The sequence below is a fragment of the Hemitrygon akajei genome, chromosome 19, assembly GCF_048418815.1.
Source record: "Hemitrygon akajei chromosome 19, sHemAka1.3, whole genome shotgun sequence".
Classification (NCBI taxonomy): Eukaryota; Metazoa; Chordata; class Chondrichthyes; order Myliobatiformes; family Dasyatidae; genus Hemitrygon; species Hemitrygon akajei.
In genome coordinates this window covers 24023867-24046196 of record NC_133142.1, presented here as the reverse complement: position 1 = coordinate 24046196, position 22330 = coordinate 24023867, and the positions used below count along the sequence as shown (strand labels likewise).

General features: G+C 41.0%; 1 protein-coding gene across 3 annotated transcripts in view; it reads right to left on the bottom strand.

Moving 5' to 3' along the window:
* Nucleotides 1–22330, bottom strand: part of abhd6a (abhydrolase domain containing 6, acylglycerol lipase a) — a 75273-nt gene that overhangs the window by 28089 nt on the left and 24854 nt on the right. The window contains exons 2-5 of one of the 3 annotated variants that reach the window (XM_073072272.1): nt 21997–22283; nt 9103–9237; nt 5634–5790; nt 1546–1659 (exon numbers count right to left, since the gene is read on the bottom strand). In XM_073072272.1, the coding sequence (XP_072928373.1) occupies nt 1546–1659; nt 5634–5790; nt 9103–9237; nt 21997–22079 (489 nt within the window). In that variant the 5' untranslated portion in view covers nt 22080–22283. Of the gene's footprint in view, nt 1–1545; nt 1660–5633; nt 5791–9102; nt 9238–21846; nt 21868–21996; nt 22284–22330 lie in introns of those variants that run through there. The other 2 variants (XM_073072274.1, XM_073072273.1) reach the window with 2 other exon arrangements.

The following is a 22330-nucleotide window of genomic DNA, read 5'->3' as shown; positions in this document are numbered from 1 at the left end:
CACAAGCCAAGCAACCCCCAATTTAACCCTAGCCTAATTGCAGGACAATTTACAATTTACAATGACCACTAACCAGTTCGGCTTTGGACTGTGGTTTACGGGGAGAATGTACAGATTCCTTACAGACGGCACCAGAATTAAATTCTGAACTCTGGAACAACCAGAGCCAGAACAGTCTCACGTTAGCCGCTGTGCTGCCTTGGCTCCCACAGCACCCAGACAGATCATTCCAGGCGTAAGTACATCAAGGTTGTTCAAAAGGGAAAATGTTGATGGAGTGCAGAATATAATCTGTTATTTTTCTTAGGCTTTCAAAGAAACTAGTTATTAATGTTTCAATAACCTGTAAATAAGGCACTGTCCACACTTCTCTGTTACTCTGAAGAATCTCATGGCATTATTCAAAGAAGAATGGAGAAGTTCTCCCTATGTTCTTGTCAACATTATCCTTCAAAGAATCAATACAGATTAATTTTCTATTCATTTAATTTAAATACGATGAACAAGTATTAGCTACTATGTTTCTGTACATTACTGAAGGGATAAAGCTTCAGAACATTCTCAAATTGCGAGATAAACTCAAAAACTTCTATAATTGTACCAGGAGAACATTCTGACAGGCTGCATCACTGTCTGGTATGGGGGGCGGGGCGGGGGGGGGGGCGGCTACTGCATAGGACCAAAAGAAGCTGCAGAAGGTTGTAAATCTAGTCAGCTCCATCTTGGGTACTAGCCTACCAGGACATCTTTAGGGAATGATGTCTCAGAAAGGCAGCATCCATTATTAAGGACCTCCAGCACCCAGGGCATGCCTTTTTCTCACTGTTACCATCAGGTAGGAGATACAGAAGCCTGAAGGCACACACTCAGCGATTCAGGAACAGCTTCTTCCCCTCTGCCATCCGATTCCTAAATAGACATTGAATCTTTGGACACTACCTCACTTTTGTTAAAATATGTGGTATTTCTGTTTTTGAACTTTAAAAAAAATCTATTCATTATATGCAATTGATATACTTGATTATTGATTATTATTTTTATTTTATTTATTATTTTTTTCTCTCTCTGCTAGATTATGTATCGCATTGAACTGCTGCTGCTAAGTTAACAAATTTCACATCACATGCTGGTGATAATAAACCTGATTCTGATACTATACAAGTGTAAGTGCTTTTTTCTACCTATGGATGCCACACCAAGTTCATATTCTGACCTTAATTTAATATCTTTGTTTGCATATCAATTCAAGTACCAATGACTGAATACTTTTCATGGACTTTAAGGAAATCTAATCAAAATGCACTTGAAGTGATTTTGATTTACAATCAACCATGGACATTAGAAATTCTCAGTAAGAAAAGCCAAAGATTGAGAACATTTAAATTTACATGTGGAACGTACGCTCTGCAGCAAGGTGATTGCTGCCAAGTGTCAGATATAAGGACATCCTGAACGAGGTGGCATTGCAACTGAGCCACAATGTTTTGGAATTCCAATTCCAGAGGCACAGTTCATCAAAGTGTGAAGAGGAGAAAAACAACCCACCTGGTGAATTCTTTTTACTTGGCCCACTATGGAGTAATCATCTACGCCAGTGCGCGTTGTGCCCTCGTGGCCTGGCATGTCCACACAGATCAAGTGCAGGTTCTTGGGCAGAAACTGTGTGAAAGAACAACGCACAAGCCAGGTTACCTCTGTTCAGGAGAAAGAAAGTAATTTGGGCAAGGCTCGTCCCACTTCAGCCACACCCAAGGACAAGACATCTTTTAAAAATTTCAAAATAATTATTCATAAAATATACAGTAAAATATAATTACGCGAGTTCTCTACAATTGTACTGTCATTGTTTATTATTCATAATGTTATCTATTCTGTACATTTGTATTGTGAGCAAATACTGTATGCAGTGAACCATTGCCATCCATAGAGCACAGCTGCTTAACGTCCAGCGGCACAATAACCACAGACTGCAATCCTTCCCCACTAAGTCTTGGCAATGCTTGCAGCCTGAAACGTGCCAAGCAGCATCATTCCCTTTTGAGCATCTCACTGTACTGGAAAACTAACACATTTCAAGCGCCCAATCTGCACCTCTCACCAAGTTGGTAATCTCCCAGCAATACTTGACTTCCCCTCAGTATGCATCCCTTGGAAAAGGAAATACCTGAAAAACTTACAAAAGAGGACACTCCTCCTGATGTATTCTCCCTAATGCGAGTTGAAAGTCTCCCTGCTATGATCCAAAGGGAATCCAAAAAAGACCCCACACTGTCTCAGGTCCTCATGGCAACACAAACTGTCTGGAATGTGCAACAGAAATCCCAGATCCTCCATTTTTACCTTTGCTGGGATGAACTTGCCTTTGACAGAGGCTGCCTTATGTGGGGAGCGAGAGTTATATCATCCTAGCTGAGAGCTAACACGTTGGAGGAGCTACATCCTGTTCAGCTAGGCGCGGTGAAAATGAAAGCGCTGGCTCAAAGCTTTGTCCGGTGGCCTGGGACGGACCAGCTGATCGAGTAGTTTGCCATGCACTATTCAGGACGCCACCATGTATAGAAGATGGTAAGGAGTAACACCTCTCCATCCCTTGGAATGGCCAGCATTGCTCTGGCATGTCATTTAAAACTTCGACAAACTTCTATAGTTGCACAGTATCATCACTGGATGCATCATATGGAAACAGTTATGCCCAAAAACTTAAAAGCCTACTAAAGAGTGGTGGATGCAGACCAGTCCATCCCAGGAAAAACTGTCCTCACCATTCAGCACAACTACGAGGATCACTGCCAGAAGAAAGCAGCATCCGTCATCAAGGAGCCCCACTATCCAGGCCATGGTCTCTTCTCGCTGCTGCCATCAGGAAGGAGATTCTGAGCCTTAGCTCACACATCACCGGGTTCAGGAACAGTTATGTTATTACCCTTCACCTTCAACCATCAGCCTTCAACCATGTGGGTAACTTCACTCCCCTCAACACTGAACTGATTCCACAACCTATGGTCTCACTTTCAAGTACTCTAGATCCATGTTCCCAGTATTACTTACTTACTAAAAAATATTATTTGTTTACATTTGCACAGTTTGTCTTTTGCATGTTGTTTGTTTATCAGTCTTTGGGTGTAGCTTTTCATGTTATTTCTTTATTCTGCTGTGAATGCTCTCAAGAAAGTGAATCGCGGGCGAAATAAATGTACTTTGATAATATATTTATTTTTAATTTTGATGTTTATGTCAGTTCATCTTAACTATTCCCCTCTCAGTGCTGAATTTGTCAGAATCCCTCAGTTCAGCTCATTTGCATCTTCTTAACTCAGATTTTGTGTAAAATACGGCAATATGTAGAAGTGCATGGAAATTTGAGAGCAGTTTTTTTAGATGGTCAAAGATTCGACAGGCAGGGAGAGCAGCACTGAAATGAAGCAGGGGTCTGCACTGGAATACTTCTATGAATTTGTATCATTTTCCTTGCGGATGTGCCTCGGACAGGAGAGACAACAGCTTTACACCGAAAGAAAAAAAGAAAGAGGAACTGACAGTATCAGTTGCTGTATCCTCCTCCACCTGAACATCAATGCCACTCTTGAGAAGACCACACTTTATGTTTAAAACTTCTCAGTTAATTCAATAGAGTTCTCCCAAGTATCATCCCAAAGGCATAACATCAGCTGAAACTTCATTTCTCTGTCAGCTCCAGCTGACTATGACATGCTCTTCCATTCTATTTTATCCCACAAGAATTTCAAAAGTGATTTAAGGAAATTGGACACAATGATGGTTGTGCTTTCATTTTAGTAAAAGTTGATTAGATCCACCAAGAGGCAGGTAGCAGGTTACAAGCGGGGCAAAGTGGCTTAATATTGGACAAGGTTCCAGAAGTGGCTTGTCCTGGCTTTAAAAATCGCATGTGGAAGAAGTCACTTGAAAATCTTTTGGTGGAGATGAGTTTTTCTGGACTGTTAGGTCGCTGTCTCCAACGAGCACAGAATGCAAAGATGTTATACATGTGCTAGCAAAGAGAATGACAGCAACATCACCTATTTTCTACATCAATGCTTGTCTTTGTTGTGTTTTATCTACAATAGAATGATTAAAACAGATCTTAACAATGAACACGCACTTGGTGCTAGCTAAAATTCACAAAAATAGTTAAAGTTGAATAGTACCAGCAAACTGAGCTGCAAAACTAGAATTAGATTGTACCTGGGTAAAGAGACACACCCTCCAATAGTCCCCTTCATAATTCCCCTGACTTTCTAGATATGCAAGGATTGCAGGCAAAACTGGGCAACAGTTCAATATGTCAATTGTACTCAGTAATGAACTAATAAACCCTCACACTGGGATGCTCGAGAGCCGACACAGATTTGCATGTTACGATGAAACACCAATTCAAGAAGAAGACGGGAAATGTATTCATTTGTTTTGTACTATTCCATGAAGTACATACTAACCACTCACTTCATTGCATCCTTGACCTTGGAAGAAGCAGCATGCAAGAATCCAATCCAATTACAAATGGTTTAACTTAGTGCAAATTATTTGTAAATCAATGTAATGATTACTTTTACAATTATTAGCATGATGTGATAGCGTGATATTTATTGCCTTTTGAACTGTAGACCATTCCAAATTATCTCTGGTGGTCAATACTACATATAAATACAAAAAAACAAAATTCTTAGTTGGAGAGTTTTTCTAAAATCTAAAAAACCTTCAAAACGTTTCAGGATACTTAAAATAATTAAGCATGGAGAACAAGAATAAAGCAAACTTGTTTTAGTAACAAGTATTATATGTTAAATGCATATGCATAAAATTAAATCAAACCAAAATTCAACTCAGTTCCTTAATTCTACAGTGAAAAGACAGAGTTGCTTGTATTGTTTAGAAACATAGAAAACCTACAGCATAATACAGGCCCTTTGGCCCACAAAGTTGTGCCAAACATGTCCCTACCTTAGGAATTACTAGGGTTACCTATAGCCCTCTATTTCTCTAAGCTCCATGTACCTATCCAAAAGTCTCTTAAAATACCATATCATATCTGCCTCCACCACTGTTGCCAGCAGCCCATTCCACTCACTCACCACTCTCTGCGTGAAAAACTTACCCCTTACATCTCCTCTGTGCCTACTCTCAAGCACCTTAAACTTGTGTCCTCTTGTGGCAGCCATTTCAGCCCTGGGAAAAAGCCTCTGACTATCCACAGTTTGCAGCTGGTCTTGTTCAGAATCGCTAACTTCAATCTCCAGAGTTTGTATATCTGTTAGATTAATTAATCTATTGCTGCTACAAGAATACTTCAAGAAAATGCAGTGCAAGTATTCTTATTAATAAAACAATATTTCTTTTTCCATTTGTGGGACCACATAAATCCATTAAACTTACATTTACAGACCAAGAGGCGAGTCCTTACATTCTACCCAACCAACTTCTAACTTTAGACCTTATTTGAATAACTCATACATACTGGGACAAGGCACACAGTTGTCTGAAATAAATGCAAAAAAACCTTTTTGACAGTAGTATCAGGAAAGATGCTCATCACGATCATTTATTGAAATCCATGATAGATTTAAATCATCATTTAATTATAGAGTCATTTTAAGAGGAAATAGAGAATGACCAACCTTCACTACAGATAGCCACATGTCCTTGTGAGCTGAAAATCCATGCAACATCAAAATGGAAGGTTTACTACCAGGTTTTCCACGGGTTGAATAGCAGAATCGATAGTTCCCATAATCAGCATTTTTAATTTGCATACCTAATGTTGTTCGCCAGTACCTATAAAGAAAAAAACAGTAGTTTATCCATGTCTATCAAACGCAATAGATGTTTTTTGGTTATTTCTTACAATCATTTTCAATGTAATTTTACTATGCATAACTAAAGTGGTCAAGTGTATCTTGTTTTAAATTATCAATATTTCTTTATGATGAGAATTCAAGCAAGGTACTACAGAAAAAGTAGCTTTGATTTTGAGGGCCAATCCATGATGACATTTGGATAAACCCAGCTAAATTAAATATTATTGTTATTGTTCATTAATATTTCTTCATCCCCAAATACTCCTGTGAATCAAGCACAACTCAGCTGAGAGTCTCCGTGTCACTTTAAACCTGGACTCAATGACTGTTGAACCTTCTGCTAATGGGAACGGCTTTCCTCCATTTGCACTGTCTAAGCCAGTCATGATCTTCTACCCTTTTATCAACTTTTCTCTCAATCTTACGGGTCTTTCTGTTCATGTACACTTATAGAACTTGCCATTTAGACTCTAATGGGACTCTAATGAGACTGCCTGCAATCTCAGTGCTAGATCTTGGCTATAGAAAGCTGACTAAGCTTCCAGCAAGACACACTCATGGACCACCACGATGATCTTCTGACAGCCCATATTAGAACCAGAATTAATATCACTGGCACATATAGTGAATTTTGTTAACTTTATGGCAGCAGTACAATGAAATACAAAATAAATAAATATAGAGAAAAAAAGAGTTACATTACATATATATGTCAATTAAATGATTAAGTTAAAATAAGTACTGCAAAATAAGAGAAACAAAAAAAATGTTGAGGTAGTGTTCATCGGGTTCAATATCCATTCAGAAATCAGATGGCAGAGGGGAACAGGCTGTTCCTGAATCGCTGAGAGTGTGCCTTCAGGCTTCTGTACCTCCTTTCCGACAGTAAGAGTGTGAAGAAACATCTGCTGGGTGGTGATGGATGCCACCTTCCTAAGGCATCGCTCCTTGAGGATGTCTTGGATGCTATGGAGGCTCGTACTCATGATGGACTAATGACTAACTTTACAAGTTTCTGCAACTTATTTTGGTCCTGTGCAGTAGCCCCTCCACCCCACCCCCCCATACCAGACAGTGATGCAGCCAGTCAGAATGCTCTCCAAGGTACATTTGTAGAAGTTTGAGTATTTTAGTTGACAAAACCAAATCTCCTCAAAATCCTTATGAGATATAGCCACTGCCTTGCCTTCTCTATAGCTGTGTCAATATGTTGCATCTAGGTTAGATCCTCAGATATACTGACACCCAGGAACTTGATCACTCTCTCCACTTCTGATCCTTCTATGAGAACTGGTTTGTGTTCCCTCGTCTTACCCTTCCTGAAGTCCACAATCAGCTCCTTTGGTCTTGCTGATGTTGAGAGCAAGTTTGTTGCTGTGACACCACTCAACTAACTGGTATATCTCGCTCCTGTACGCCCTTCCATCACCATCTGAAATTCTGTCAATAATGGTTGTATCACAAAATAGTAAATCTATAGATGCCTTTTGAGCTACGCTGAGCCACACAGAGAGAGTAGAGCAGTGGGCTAAGCACACGTCCCTGTGGAGTGCCAGTGTTGACTGTCAGCGAGGTGGAAATGTTATTTCTGATCAACGCAGATTGTGATCTTCCAGTTGGGAAGCTGAGGAGCCACTTGCAGAGGGAGGTACAGAGGCCCAGATTCTGTAGCCTTCTGATCAGGACTGTAGGAATGATGGTGTTAAATGCTGAACTATAGACAATAGACAGCATCCTGACATTCGTATTTTCATAGTCCAGGGGATCCAAGGCCATGTGGAGAGCCACTGGGATTGTGTCTGCTGTTGACCTATTGTAGCGATAGGCAAATTGCAGTGGGTCCAGGTCCTTGCTGAGGCAGGAGTCGATTCTAGCCATGACCAATCTCGCAAAGCATTTATCATGGTGGATGTGAAAGCTACTGGACGATAGTGGTTCAGCCTGCTCACCCTGCTTTGCTTAGCACTGGTATAATTTTTTGCCCTTTTGAAGCATGTGGGAACTTCCAACTGCAGCAGGGAGGGACTGAAAATGTCTTTGAATCCTCCTGCCGGTTGGTTGGCACAAATTTTCAGAGCCTTACCAGATACTCCATCGGGTCCTGCTGCCTTGCGAGGGTTCACTCTCTTGAAAAACAGCCTGACGTCCGCCTCCGAGACAGAGATGACAGGGTCATTGGATGCAGCAGGGATACTCATAGCTGTGGCTTTATTCTCCCTTCCAAAGTGAGCACAAAAGGCGTTGAGCTCATCCGGGAGTGAGGCATCGCTGCCATTCACAATGCTCGGTTTTGTTGTGTAGAAAGTAAATCCTGCAAACCCTGCCAGAGTTGACGTGTATCTGATGTCGCTTCCAACCTCTCCCAGAATTGTCTCTTGGCTCTTGAAACAGCACTCCACAAGTCATACCTGGTTTTCTTGTACGGACCTGGAACGCCAGACTTAAATGCCATAGATCCAGCCCCAAGCAACTTCCTGGTTCATCCACGGATCTTGGTTTGGGAGGGTACAGTAAGTTTCACAGACATGTGCTCTTCCACATCCTGTCACCCTTCCATAATTTCCAAATAAGAGTCAAAAAAAATAAAATGATTACAATTCATTAATTTAAAATAATTCACATGAAACAATTAACCATTGTCAATTGAAGGGTTTTTATTAAGTAAAATAAAGTTTAAATAAAAAAATCAGAGATCACTTACATAATTAATGGTGATTATTTATTTGAAGAGGGCCAGCTACAAATGGCATAAAACTCAAGGGGTACTCAATAGGAGGTCAGACTCATCCGTATTTAACCCTCTGTTCATTCTGTGGCCCCACGTTGCAGGGCACGGGCAAATATACAAAATGCTGACACACAGACATCAGTGAGCTAAGTTCTCTATTGACCCACTGGCGAGATGTCTGCGTGATCTGCCCCGCTTTCAGTGCCTCTCCTGCTTTCTGCCATAACGTATCACACATGAAGAAGGCTTTAAGGGGGACTAGAATTCTCCTCCGCCAAAGAGAAGTGGACACCCTCCTCAGCTAGCCAGCACAATTAAATCATAGATTCTTACGCTGAGAGGCTCCACTCCCACCCCTCCCAAAGGAACGCTGGTGGAGAACGGTCTGCAAACTTCAAGCTCAGCATTACTTCAGCTACACACGGTCCCCATCCTCTGTAATGGGTTGAGGTGAGCATACATTTACAGAAACGACAATTAGACAGTTGTTTGCTTACTCTATATGAACCAAATGAACATGGAGACAGTGAGTTTACCAGTGCTGAAAAACACGGCACTTACCAGTAATAGAATCGGATGAGTGCTGCAGGGCACAGGAGGAAAGAGGCTACAAACGCCAGGATAGGTATGGCCAGCGTGCCTCCCGCCAAAACAAACATATTCACCAAGTCCAAATCCATTGTCTCACTGTCCAGCCTGAAGTGAAAGGAAAACATAAAAAGTGTGAAAAAAAGCAGAACACAGAAAATCATTCTGCTCGGGGTGCTCACACTGGAGCAAATCCTGGTTTCGAGATCCACCAAAATATCTCCTGGAATTATCTCAATGTATTTTCCAACCAAATGTACTGCAGAGCAAGCTCCCAAGGGGCCCCTAAAAATATTAGCTTTACTGTAGTTGTCACAAGTGCATCAAATATACAAACATCCAGTGAAACGCGTCGTTCTGCGTCCACGCCCAACACGGCACGAGGATGTGCTGGGGGCAGCCCACAAGTGCTGTAATGCTTCTGGCACCAACATAGAATGCCCACAACTTCCTAAACCTAGTCCTAACTCGTTCTTCTTAGGACTGTGGGAGGAAACCGGAGAGAACCCACACAGGAAAAGGGGAGAAGGTACCAAGTCCTTACAGGCCGCGGTGGGAACTGAACCTCAATCAGCGTTCACCACACCGTACAGCACTGCACTAAATGCTACACCACAGCATCACCCTTATTGTACAGTACCACGATCAACCAGTGATCCTTTGAGTACAATACAAGCACTGACCCAAGGAATGAAGATGTATCGAACAAGTTTTACCTCACTTCCTACATAAGTGACTTAGTATTTTGTCATTTCTAGCAACCGTGTTCACACGCTATGTAAACGATACCCTGGACACCAGTGATTCATTACAATTCTCTTGCACCTCCACCCTGCACAGTCACAGGTAATAGAAACATAGTAACATAGAAAACCTACAGCACAATAAGGCCCTTCGGCTCACAAAGTTGTGCCGAACACGTCCCTACCCTAGAAATTACTAGGCTTACCTATAGCCCTCTATTTTACTAAGCTCCATGTACCTATCTAAAGGCCTCTTAAAAGACCCTATCATATCCACCTTCACCACCGTTACCGGCAGCCCATTCCACACATTCACCGTTCTCTGTGTAAAGAACTTACCCCTGACATCTCCTCTGTGCCTACTCCCCAGCACCTTAAACCTGTGTCCTCTTGTGGCGACCATTTCAGCCCTGGGAAAAAGCCTCTAACTATCCATACGATCAAGGCCTCTCGACATCTTGTACAGCTCTGTCAGGTCACCCCATAGTTGCCCCTCATCCCCCATTCCCAGTATACTTTAAAAAAAGCCACTTGCTCCAGATTCCAGAGCACAGCAGCAGAAAGGACAGGAATTCATGCCAGGATCCCAGTGTGGCAGCACAGTCAATAGTCCATTTCTTTACATGAAATATCATGACACCCTGAGTCAGTTAGTGCTCTTGTTCCCAGGAATGCATTCAGGGCAGTAAATGAAGTAAGTACCAATATAAATGGCTAATGGGCTTTAGAAAAGGTGCAGTCTCTTTGACAACTAGCACAGATCTAGACGGGTGGCAGATACTTCTTTCTGTCCTCTACCTGCCCCTTCACGTATTATGCATCACTAGCTGGTTAAGAGGGAATGATGTACCTTTGCCAATGTCACCAACACAAAATTCCCAGAAATTAATATGGACCTTCTAAGTTTTAAAGAAGTCTGTGAATAACTCAAGATATTTCAAATATCTTACAGCTCAAAACATGTCACAGCTGTGTTGAAATGAATAACTTCATTGCTTTTGCCACACTATATCAATTCACAATGAGGATGGTCATTAGTTCTCTGATCTCCCCTCTTCAAAGACTTAATAAAGTTCTTCATAAAAATGCAAAGCCCTTTTAATACGGATTTAATGTTAAGTTGTATATATTTGCCAAGAAACAAAAAAATTGTAAACTGGAGTTATTGCCATATAAATGAGTTATTGTCCTTTGGTCTTGAGGGTACAAATGACAATTGCTTTAATGTTAGCCAGATAGAACAGATACATATTCGGATGTACTTACACAAGAGTACTCACAGACAGTTTAGTAAAACCAAACAGATGCATAAAACATGAAAAAGGCCCTATGTTCACAGCTCTCCTTGGTGTTCTGTGATCAATTGTTCCTCATTAATGCATGAAAACAGAAGTACTGAGAAGATGGAAAATAGCTGAGGGAACAAAAAAAATCACTAAACAGACCCTCCCATCAACTCATAGTGGATTGTCTTAAAAAAAATTGTTTCAAGAAAAATCTAACTGCATGGAACTTATGCCTTGGCAACGCCACATTTAACAGCACTAAGCACCAGCTTCTAGAATCATCCACGTTTGAAACAGTGCAGGATTTATTGCATCATCAATCTCAAAGGCAGAACTATAGCAACGCTGGAGACTTGTGGCAGGAGAGAAAGAATGGTTACTGTGAGCAACCTGCAGGATTGATGTGCTGCACGGCTCTCCGAGATAGATATTGATCCCAAAGGAAATTACAGTGTCACAGTACCATTACAAGTGCACAGATATACAAATATTAGAAGAGAAGTAAGAAATAAGTTTCCTCAAACAGTCTAACAGGAGGGGGTCATCACTTCCCTGGCTGACTCAATATAGAGTCTAATGGCCGAGGGTAAGAATGACCTCATATAGTGGTTTGTAGTCGTCTTAGTCTATTACTAAAAATGCTCCTCTGTTCAGCCAAAGTGGCATGCAAAAGGTGAGAAACATTGTCCAGAATTGCCAGGATTTTCCGGAGGGTCCTTTGTTCAACCACAACCTCTGGTGTGTCCAGCTTGACTCCTGTAACAGAGCCAGCCTTTCTAATCAGTTTATTGAGCCTGCTGGCATCACCTGCATTGATGCCATTGCCCCAGCTCACCACCGCACAGAAGATTGTATGAGCAACAACAGACTGGTAGAATGTGTGAAGGAGAGGCCTGCATACTCCAAAGGACCCCAGCCTCCTCGGGAAGTACAGGCGACCCTGGCCTTTCTTGTACACTAAGTTGGTGCTCCACTCAAGTGTGTAATCCATGTGCACCCCCCAGGTACTTGTAGGTCCTCGCCATAGAGGGTAACGGAGCAGTGCAGGCTTGGTCTTCCTAAAGTCTATCACCATCTCCTTTGTCTTACTAATGTTGAGCTGCAGATGATTCAGCTTGTATCATTTGACGAACTCTTCCAACAGGGCCTTGTGTTCATCGTCCTCTCCTTCATTTATACACCCAACTATTGCTGAGTCATCACAGAATTTCTGTAGATGACATGACTTGGTTAATTTGGCCATCAGTTAATTGGGGCAGCCACTTATTTGGGATAACGCTTGAAGGACAAAAAAGCAAATTGAGAAAATAGCCAGGATTCCCTTTGTTTATTTGGGTCACTGTTGCTTAATTGGGACTGGAGACTTGCCGACAGTTTCTAACTAGCATCGGTTTAGTGAACTTGTGTGGCCATTAGATATTACACCGTGCCTACAATGAACAATTTTAAACAGTGTCAAGTGCATGTGTTGTGTTCAAAAAAGCAGTGATTTTTGTCACCAATAGTTGGCAAGAAATAAATATTAAGACAATTTGCTCAGTGAAGTTTCAAAGATTCAGACTTGGAAATGCCAGTAATGGCCAAGAAGGAAAATGAAAGGATTTCACAACTTCAACAAGTTAGGGACTACAAAGAATTTGAAGATATCAAAATGCTACATTCAACATTTTGAATGTTACGATGAAAAAGATTTGGAGGCTCCAATCATCAAAAGCATTTCTGAAGCCAGTCCATTATCTGCAATAGGTGTCTGCGCTGATTTTGCTCATTTACAACCAAAAGAACACGGCAGAGTACACTGGATGAATTTCTCAGTCAATAAATATTAGGAACTAATACACAATTTTATCCTACTGTGGTCACATTGATAGTATTCCTTTTTGTTCTTTATTTCATTTAAATACATAAGTTGTTACTCAGTTAAATGGAAGCTTGTCTTTTTTATTTCCATGAAACTTCCACTAATTGGGGCAGCCGCTTAATTGGGCCAAAAGATACTGGTTCCAATGAGCCGGAATTCATCATATTTAGGGCTAATAAACAAATATGAGATGTATTCTCTAAAATTTAGAAGGTTAAGGTGTGATTTGATTGACAAGTAATTATTTCTTTCCATTTATTCTTATAACCATATAACAATTACAGCACGGAAACAGAGCATCTCGGCCCTTCTAGTCCGTGCCAAACGCTTTCTCTCACCTAGTCCCACCAACCTGCACTCAGCCCATTACCCTCCATTCCTTTCCTGTCCATATATATTCTTGTTGAATATATGATTAAAACTTAAGACCAGGTCTTTAACGAAATTAGTAAACATATCCACATACAGACTGGCACTAATTTAGAATTCACCCCTGTAAAGATCAGATGATACTGGGGCAATTATTGATTTAGAATCAGGGATTGTTTAGCAAATGTCTATCATGAGTATCACAGAACAGTGAAAAGGGGAGCTAAATGGAGAAGGTCACAAACATGAGGAAATCTGCAGTCAAGCAACACACACAAAATGCTGGTGGAACACAGCAGGCCAGGCAGCATCTATAGGAAGAAGTACAGTCGACGTCTTGGGCCGAGACCCTTCATCAGGACTAAGTGAAAGAAGAGATAGAAAGGAATTTGAAAGTAGGAGGGGGAAACCCAAAATGATTGGAGAAGACTGGAGGGGGAGGGTTGAAGCTAAGAGCTGGAAAGTTGATTGGCAAAAGGGATACAGAGCTGGAGAAGGGAAAGGATCATGGGATGGGAGGCATGGGGAGAAAGAAAGGGGGAGGGGAGCATCAGAGGAAGATGGAGAACAGACAAGGAGTGATTGTGAGAGGGACAGAGAGAGAAAAGAGAGAGAGGAGGCCATGGATTGACATATCAGAATAGGAATGGGACGTGGAATTAAAATGTGTGGCCACTGGAAGATCCTGCTTTCTCTGGCGGACAGAGCATAGGTGTTCAACGAAACGGTCTCCCAGTTAGGTCACAGATCAGCCACAGTGTGAAGGATTAGCAAAATGGATTTGATAGCTAAACTGCCTGCTCTTGCTCCTGAGTTCCTGTTACCCTCTATAAGGGAACTTGTTTGGTAAAGGGCAAACTGTTGCTTTATAAGTAGATATTCTTAAACTGATCAGAAAAATAAAATCATACAACCAGACAAGTTCTGTGGTTTAAGAGCTGCTCAAAAGATGTTGGAGATTATAGTGTCACTGCACCAGACTGTTGACTTCTCCAGAATCACATACCCTTGATCTATTGTCGTGATTTCACATGTGCTTCATATATTTTGATAAGATGCAAACATTTTCCTTTAACAGGAATATGGCCTCTGCATTTTAGGATACTGGAAAAAGCAATAAAACTTACAACAATGCAAATTGGCATGTTGAATAAACAATCTTATGTTTTCCACATCTGCCTTCGGAGAACTAGGAATCCCTTGCCAATCTTTATCCTAGGAGCTTAAATGAATTGAACAGGATCCACAAAACCAAACGACTTACAGAACATTTTAACAAGTGCAGATTATTTCCTTAACGTCACCAGCGTCCTTCATCTACTCCCCCCCTTCCTCTTGAGATGCTGAGAATGTTTCTAAACAATCGGTGCACTTCTCACCCAACTGTCCATTTGCGCACTGAGCTTGGAAGGCAGATGTTGGCATCTATTTTACCATGGTACATCTGACTACAGTCTTTGAGTCTGCATTCTTCCCTTCTTGCTGAGGCACAACATTGTCCACAAGGGCTCAATCTCTCTTAACAACTCCTTGACCAAGAGCTCTGAAGTGAACTGCCACATGTCTTTATTTCACAAACTCAGAACCCAAATGTTTTGAATGAAATGGACAATAAGTGCTGATATTTACAGCAATGCTTACAACCTGTGAATGAATACACCTTTCAAATAATATTCACAAAATGCTGGAGGAACTCAGCAGGCCAGGCAGCGTCAACGGATGAAGTTTCCACCAGCACACACTAAAGTGGAAGAAATACAGTCAATAAAGCTAGCAGTAATTGTTTTTGTTATCCGCTTTACTGCAACTGAGTACAAAGTTTTATTTTTTTTCATTCACAAGATCAAAAGTTAAAAGTAAATTTATTATGAAAGCACATATATATGAACATATACAACCCTGAGATTCATTTTCTTGTAGCAAGACTCAATACATCCATAACAGAATAATAACCATAATAGAATCAATGAAAGACAACATCAATGTGTGCATCCAACCAATGTGCAAAAGACAACAAACTGTGCAAATGCAAAAAGATATAATAACATTAAATAAATATGCAATAAATATCAAGAACATAAGATGAAGAGTCCTTGAAAGTTAATCCATAGGTTGTGGGAACGTTTCAATGATGGGGCAAGTGAAGTTATCCCCTTTGGTTCAAGAGCCTGATGGTTGATGAGTAATGGTAAGATGCAAGCATTGCTGGAAATGTCAGCACTTACTGTCCACTTCTAAATACCTTTCAGTTCTCAGGGAATTAAAAATCAACCACACTGATGTAATCAGGGCCACAGTCAAACTAGGAAAGGATGGGATTTTTCCATCCCTCAATGTCATGAGTTCTTAGAAGAGTTTTTAATTTTCTCAGTTTATTTCATTACCTAAACATAAATCCCAGTGTTTATCTGGATATGCAGGGCCTCAGACTGAAGTGTTGACCATCGCTTTGTCTCCACAGATGTTCCTCAACTCATTCGGGTTTTTCCAGTGGTTGAGTTTTTGACCTTGATTCCAGTATCTGCCAGGGCCGGATTAAGCTAGTGCAGGGCCTGTAGCATATGTTATAAAGGGGCCCTAAATTTTAAAACATAAATTATTTACTTGCATAGTAAAGTAATTCATTTTTGTTTCATTTGCTATACTGCCAGATAATATGACAAATGTCTGACACTTCAGTAATAGTATTACTTACATGTAGGTATCAATTTCAAATGCCAAAAGTAACAAAACTACAACTTAAAAGTTAGATTTTCTAGATTTAGCATGAGCAAATTTGTTGATGATACTGGAAATGTCTATTTCACACAGAAGTTCATGTTCAATGCTCATTAGAGTGAGATTGTTCAATCTGTTTTGACCCATGGTGCTTCTTAGTTCATTTTTAATACTTTTCAGTTTTGAAAGTGAGCATTCTCCACTGAAGTTGGTAACCATGAGTGACAAAGAGATGCACAAGGCATTTTCTACATTTGGAAAACATGACTCCAAAGAATTGTCAGTTATCAAACGGTACAACTGTAATTCTACAAGGTCTTGTTTGGTGCCAATATGAGAAGCAAGATCAGTTTTCACCAATTCAGTAAACTGCACAAATTCTTAGTTAAGACTTTCTTCCAGATCTTCCGGATATGATTTAATAAGATTTGATGACCTCTTTACGATCTCTTCAGGTGTAAACGACTGTAACTGATGAAGGAATCCAAAAACACCATTCATCTTTAGATAAACTTTCTGCCTTTTTGACAGGGCAGAAAGCAAATTGTCAATAATGGCAAGAAATGTTGGGCTTTTAAACTTCTGAGAAGGCGTTTGAGATTCAACAAGTGATCAAGAGTGCTGGAACCACTGAAGTCATCATATGCGCAATTTTGCTTGTGTTTTCGTCGAGTTTGCTGTTGATAATCTTCACACTTAGTCAGATCCTTGGCTTTTTGCTCAATGCCTAAAAAAGTAGACCGCATAGCTTGAATATATCCATGCAAGGATTCAGAGAGTGCACAAGCTGTATTCAAGTCTTGGCCAGAAGATTGCAAAGAAGCACTGGTCATTTGAAAACACTGTAATACTTGATCCCACAATATGACCATTATTCCTGTTTCCAACTTCATCATGGCTGAAAGTAGTCCATGAGCCTGTTGTCGACACTCTGCCTTCTGATCATTGTTATTTGAAATGTCATCCAAAACATGTTTTATTGCAGAAAAGCTGTGTAAAAGTGCTTTTGTTGCATCTGCATGATGACCACCTGGTACCTGACATTCTTTTCACAATGGGCAAATGAGCACCACCATCAGATAATGCAGCAGAAATGAGATCCCACCAATAAGTAGAAGCAGAAAAAAATGTGTACAGGCTTTCTACAAATTGAAAGAAAATTAATGCTTCTTGACAACATTCAGCAGCACATTTTCCAACCAAATTTAGTGAATGTGCAGAACATGGAATGTAATCCGCAAACTCATTCAGCTCTTTAATTCGTGCTTGTAAGCCACTATACTTGCCACTCATGTTGTTGGCATTGTCATAACTTTGACCACGGCAGTCTTTTATATCAATGCCATTTTCCTTTAAAAAGTCAAGTAAACTTTGAGTGAGCTGTTCAGCACTATGACCTTCCACATCCAAAAACTTCACAAATCTTTCAACTGGTCCAGACGGCAAAACATAGCACACAGTCAAACTCAGCTGGTCCACATTAGATATATCTGGGGTAGAATCCCATGAAACAGAATAATACTTGTACTTCTTCACTTCACTGATAATGTGATCCAGTACGCTGGATCCAAACAGACTGATGAATTCCTCACATGTTGTTTCAGATAGGTATGATTTATGCCCCCTTCCTTGGGTTTGCATGAGCATTTATAAACTCTGTCAGAAAAGGGTCAAACTTGGCCAGTAACTCTAACAACCAAGTAATTTCCATTATGAGGAGAGCCAACAGTCACTACCACAAAATGAAAGGCCTCGTTCTGCTAAAAACTTTACAACTTCAATTATTCGCTCTAGAAGTGTGCGCCAATACTTTTGTTCAGACTCCATTTCTTTCACAAGCTGGGAATCGACACGTTTAGCTTTGTTTTTGCGCATCGACACTGAAATTAAAGCTTGTCTCTGTGAGGAACTTCCTCCATGTCGACGTAATAGACTGCTTGCATTTTTCCAGTCATTAAACCCCTCTTCACTAAACTTTGATGAACATCCTGAAGTCATAACCCTGCATGGGAAACAGAATAGGTTTTGTTTGCTTTCTGAATATCATTACCAAATTCATGCACGTTGCTTGTTTGTAGGTTTATGAACATATGTGAAATAAGACTTCTGACAGTGCCGAGGTTTCTTTTCATTGTCATACAATCGCATGGGATGAAGAGAAATCACTCTCAGCATGTTGACATTTATCACTTTCCTTGGCTATCCAATATTCACGATTGCAATCATCTAGATTGTTTGGCCATTCACCAATATCATTAGAGTACTTGTTCTTTTCACTTGTTCTCTCACATTCAGTGGATGCTGGCTGTTGTTGTTATCATGCCTTCTGCCTCACTAATACTAGTTGTTTCTATATTTCCAGCTTCAGCCGTTGTAGCACCATCACCATCTCCAGGAACATCAAAATATTCTGTCAACTTGCGTGTTTTTGATATCACAAGTTGGTCTCTTCTTTCTTTTTCTTCCTTTGCTTTACGTTTTGCACTTCCAGAAGCATAATGGCGTCCAATTTCTCTGGCTCTATTGCTCATTGCTATCTACATGAAAACAACAGCGTTGCCAGATCGTCGTTGTTGTGGCGTGGATGAAATTACAGAGCGTTGCGTTACCGGTAGGTACAAGGCAGTTTCTTTATTTGACAAAACAAGGTTACAGCAGGCAGAGACCCCTGGCAGAACAGGTTTAACCGCCTTGTCTTTGAGGCTCGATATTTATTAGCTAAACACAAAGGACAGTTCATAGTTATAGACAATTCTTTGAAGTTTTCACATCTTTTGATTAAATTTATTCAACTGGCGCCAGTATGCCTAAACTGGCATTCATGGCCTTGAGGAATGCAAGTTAAAATCCATAATACTTGGTATGTTGCGTGCTAACATAGAGGACAATTCATATTCAAAAAGCATAGATATGGTGTCTTTGCAACTACCTGTAAGCTTAGCATTCTTGTCTCAGAGGTACCAGAGATGCACGTTACAAATGAAACTGGGTTCACCGCTTTTAGGAAATGCATTGTTATGAACTCTATCCACAGTACTTTGTCAAAGAACAAAAGACTGATGGCTGAAGTCACTTATTAAGTGTAAATGAATCATCTACCCAAAACTCACTCTAACAGTCATGAGAATGCGGTGTGATGCCGATTTCACCAGACTGCAGCTTGCGAGCATTTTGTGCGGGCGGGGCCCGTAACGTATGCTACTTTTGCTACTAGGTTAATCCGGCCCTGGTATCTGCAGTCTCTTGGTCTGCGTATTCAATCAGCCTCTGTATACCCAACTGCAAACACTACACTGCCAAGTCCTGTGTCATGTGCAGATTTAGAAATTTTGGTTTGCATTCCCAAGTCCAGGTCATTAGCACAAATCTGAAAGAGCAAAGGTTGCAGTACTGTCACTCACTTTACTCCGGACTGAGAAACCAGCATTTTTTATTTAGAACAGAAGTTTATTCGAATGATTACAATTTCACAGTAACACAACATTATAACAAAATTTTATAATACCCACTACTTAGAGTTTCAAATTATAATACAGTTATTACTGTCCACAACACACTCAATCCCAGATGTGCCTGTCACTCCTAGAAAAAAAACTAACATTCACAACAACTATCTAACTGATAGTCACTTCGCCAACTTGGCATCCACGTCAGCAATGTTTCTATTATGTCATGAGGTTTAAATTTGCTAATAAGCTATAATGCAGCAGCTTATTAAAGACCACGTCCAGCACACCAACTGCATTAACCTTATTAACTCTATCCATTGTTTTCAAAAACAATTCTATCAAATTCGTTCAAAATGAATCCATGTCGGTTGCCTTAATAAATCTATTTCTCTCCTTACTTACTTATTACACATTATGCCACTGGCATTTAGGGCAGCAATGAAGGTTCTCCATCTCTGGTGGTGTTCAGGACTTCTTTCATCATGTCAATATCTTCCACTCGGTTTTCACTACTGTCAGTCATGCAGGTGGAGACTCAGGAATACCATCACACTCAGATGAAGGATTCTTCATTGCTGATTTTGTAACAGTTTCTTTGACCAGTCAGGGTTGTAAGCCCCGAGATGAACCCCTGAATCTGGAAGACTGGTAGACCACTCTTAGTCTGGCCTCTGCCCTTTGACCTGCTTGGCATGGGTGATTCTACCAACAGCCAAAGCATAAAACCCTGATTCCAGCCAACATAGCTCTCTGGCTCATTGAGACATGCAAGCCTCCAAACCCAACAAGAAGGTTGGAGATATTTCTCTCCAGGTGACTACTTACTCCTTGTGGTGAACTACATATACCAGTCTGGACTGCTCCAGTGGCTCCTCCCACAGACCCCTGTATAAAGGCAATTGAGGCCTGATGCCCGGCCTCATTCTCCAGGATGTAGTGTTGTTCATTCTTCCAGTCAAGAAAAGCCGATATCTCACTTCTTATGTCTCAGAGTGAGTTATTGATGGTGCATCACTCCTATATTGGTCTGTGTTTCTAAAAGCTCTCCCACTGGCAAGGTTAGAAATACAAGCCAATAGAATCTGAGCTTATCCTTGCTTCCATCTTGAACGACAAAGTAATGTTCACACTCTTGTATCCCAAATACACCAGGAGAACGTATTCAGTCCATCTAAAATGCTTCCATCAAAATCCAAGCAACTATCCCATCTGGTCCAAATGACTTACTTACTTTATGACTAACCAAGTTTTCTAACATTTTTATGCTAATACTTTTAACAATATTTTTTATGCAATTGTTAAAATGTCTGCAATCCCAACTGCCTCCTCCATTATTGCTATGAAATCACCTCTTCCTTTGAAGACAGATGAAAGTAGCTTGGTACGGCAACTGCTCTGCACGTGACAAGAACCTGCAGAGGTGTGGACACAGCTCAGCACATCACGGACAGGAGCCTCTCCTCTGTGGACTCTGTCTATACTTACTGCTGCCTCAGTAAAGCAGGCAGCGTGTAATCACCCATCCCACCCATTCACTCTTCTCCCCTCTCCCACTGGGTACAAAATACAAAGCCTGAAGCCACATTCCACCAGCTACAAGGACAGTTTCTTTCCCGTTGTTATAAGACTGTTGAACAGACCTTTTTTTAACGATAAAATGGTCTCTTGACCTCACAATCGACCTCATTATGATCTTGAACTTTCACCTTACTGTTTTGCTCCACTCTCCCTGTAGTCCTTATTCTGCCTTGTTAGTGTTTTAACCTGTTCTACCCCAACAAACTGTGTAATGATGTGATCTGTACGGACAGCATGTAAAGGCAAGCTTTTCCCTGTACCTTCACGTTCAGTGTAATGTCATTTGACCAATACACGGGTGTACCGCCAAACAAAACAATGTTCCTCCGGACCAAGGTGCACAATATAGTACACCTAACTCACACGCGTAACACAAAAAATATACACAAAAAATATTACCATAAATCAATTAACAACTGATAAGGTTCATATATAACACCAGTTAGTTAATAAGTAAACAGTATAGCACTGCTGGTGCTTCGTACGTAATGAGACACGGAATTCAGTAGTCTTGTGGCCCGGGGGAAGAAGCTGCTTTCCATGCTAACAGTTCCTGTCCTAACGCTATGGTACCTCCTGCCTGATGGTAAGAGATCAAAGTGATTATTGGACGGATGGGAGGGATCGTTGACTATGCTAAGAGCCCTGAGTACACAGCACTCCTGGTAAACAGCTCTAATGAGCGGAAGACAGAGACCTGACGATCTTCTCACCAGTCCTCACAGCTCTTTGTGGGGATTCGTGGTCAGATGCCTTGCGATTCCTGTACCAGTTGGAGATGGAGAGGCAGCTATTCAGGACATTGTCAATGGTGCTCCTGTAAGAATTGGTTAAAATGGGGGGGGGTTTGGAGCCTCACTCGCCTCAATCTGCTCAGGAAGTGGAGTTGCTGCTGAGCTTCCTTGACCAAAGAGGTGGTGTTGAGGGAACAGGTGAGATTGTCCATTGTGTGTACTCCCGGAAAGTTGGTGCTCTTAACTCTCTCCGCAGAGGAGCTGTGTACGTGCAGAGGAGTGGGTTAACCCACACCTTCCTAAAGTCCACAATCATCTCTTTGGTCTCGTGCACGATGAGACTCAAAGTCGTTGTGCTTGCACCATTCCACCAGCCGCTCTCCCCTCCTCGTTGTCATTGCCGAGGACACCAACCACTGTTGAAGACAGAAACGGGTGAATTTATTATGGGGAACAAGGAAAT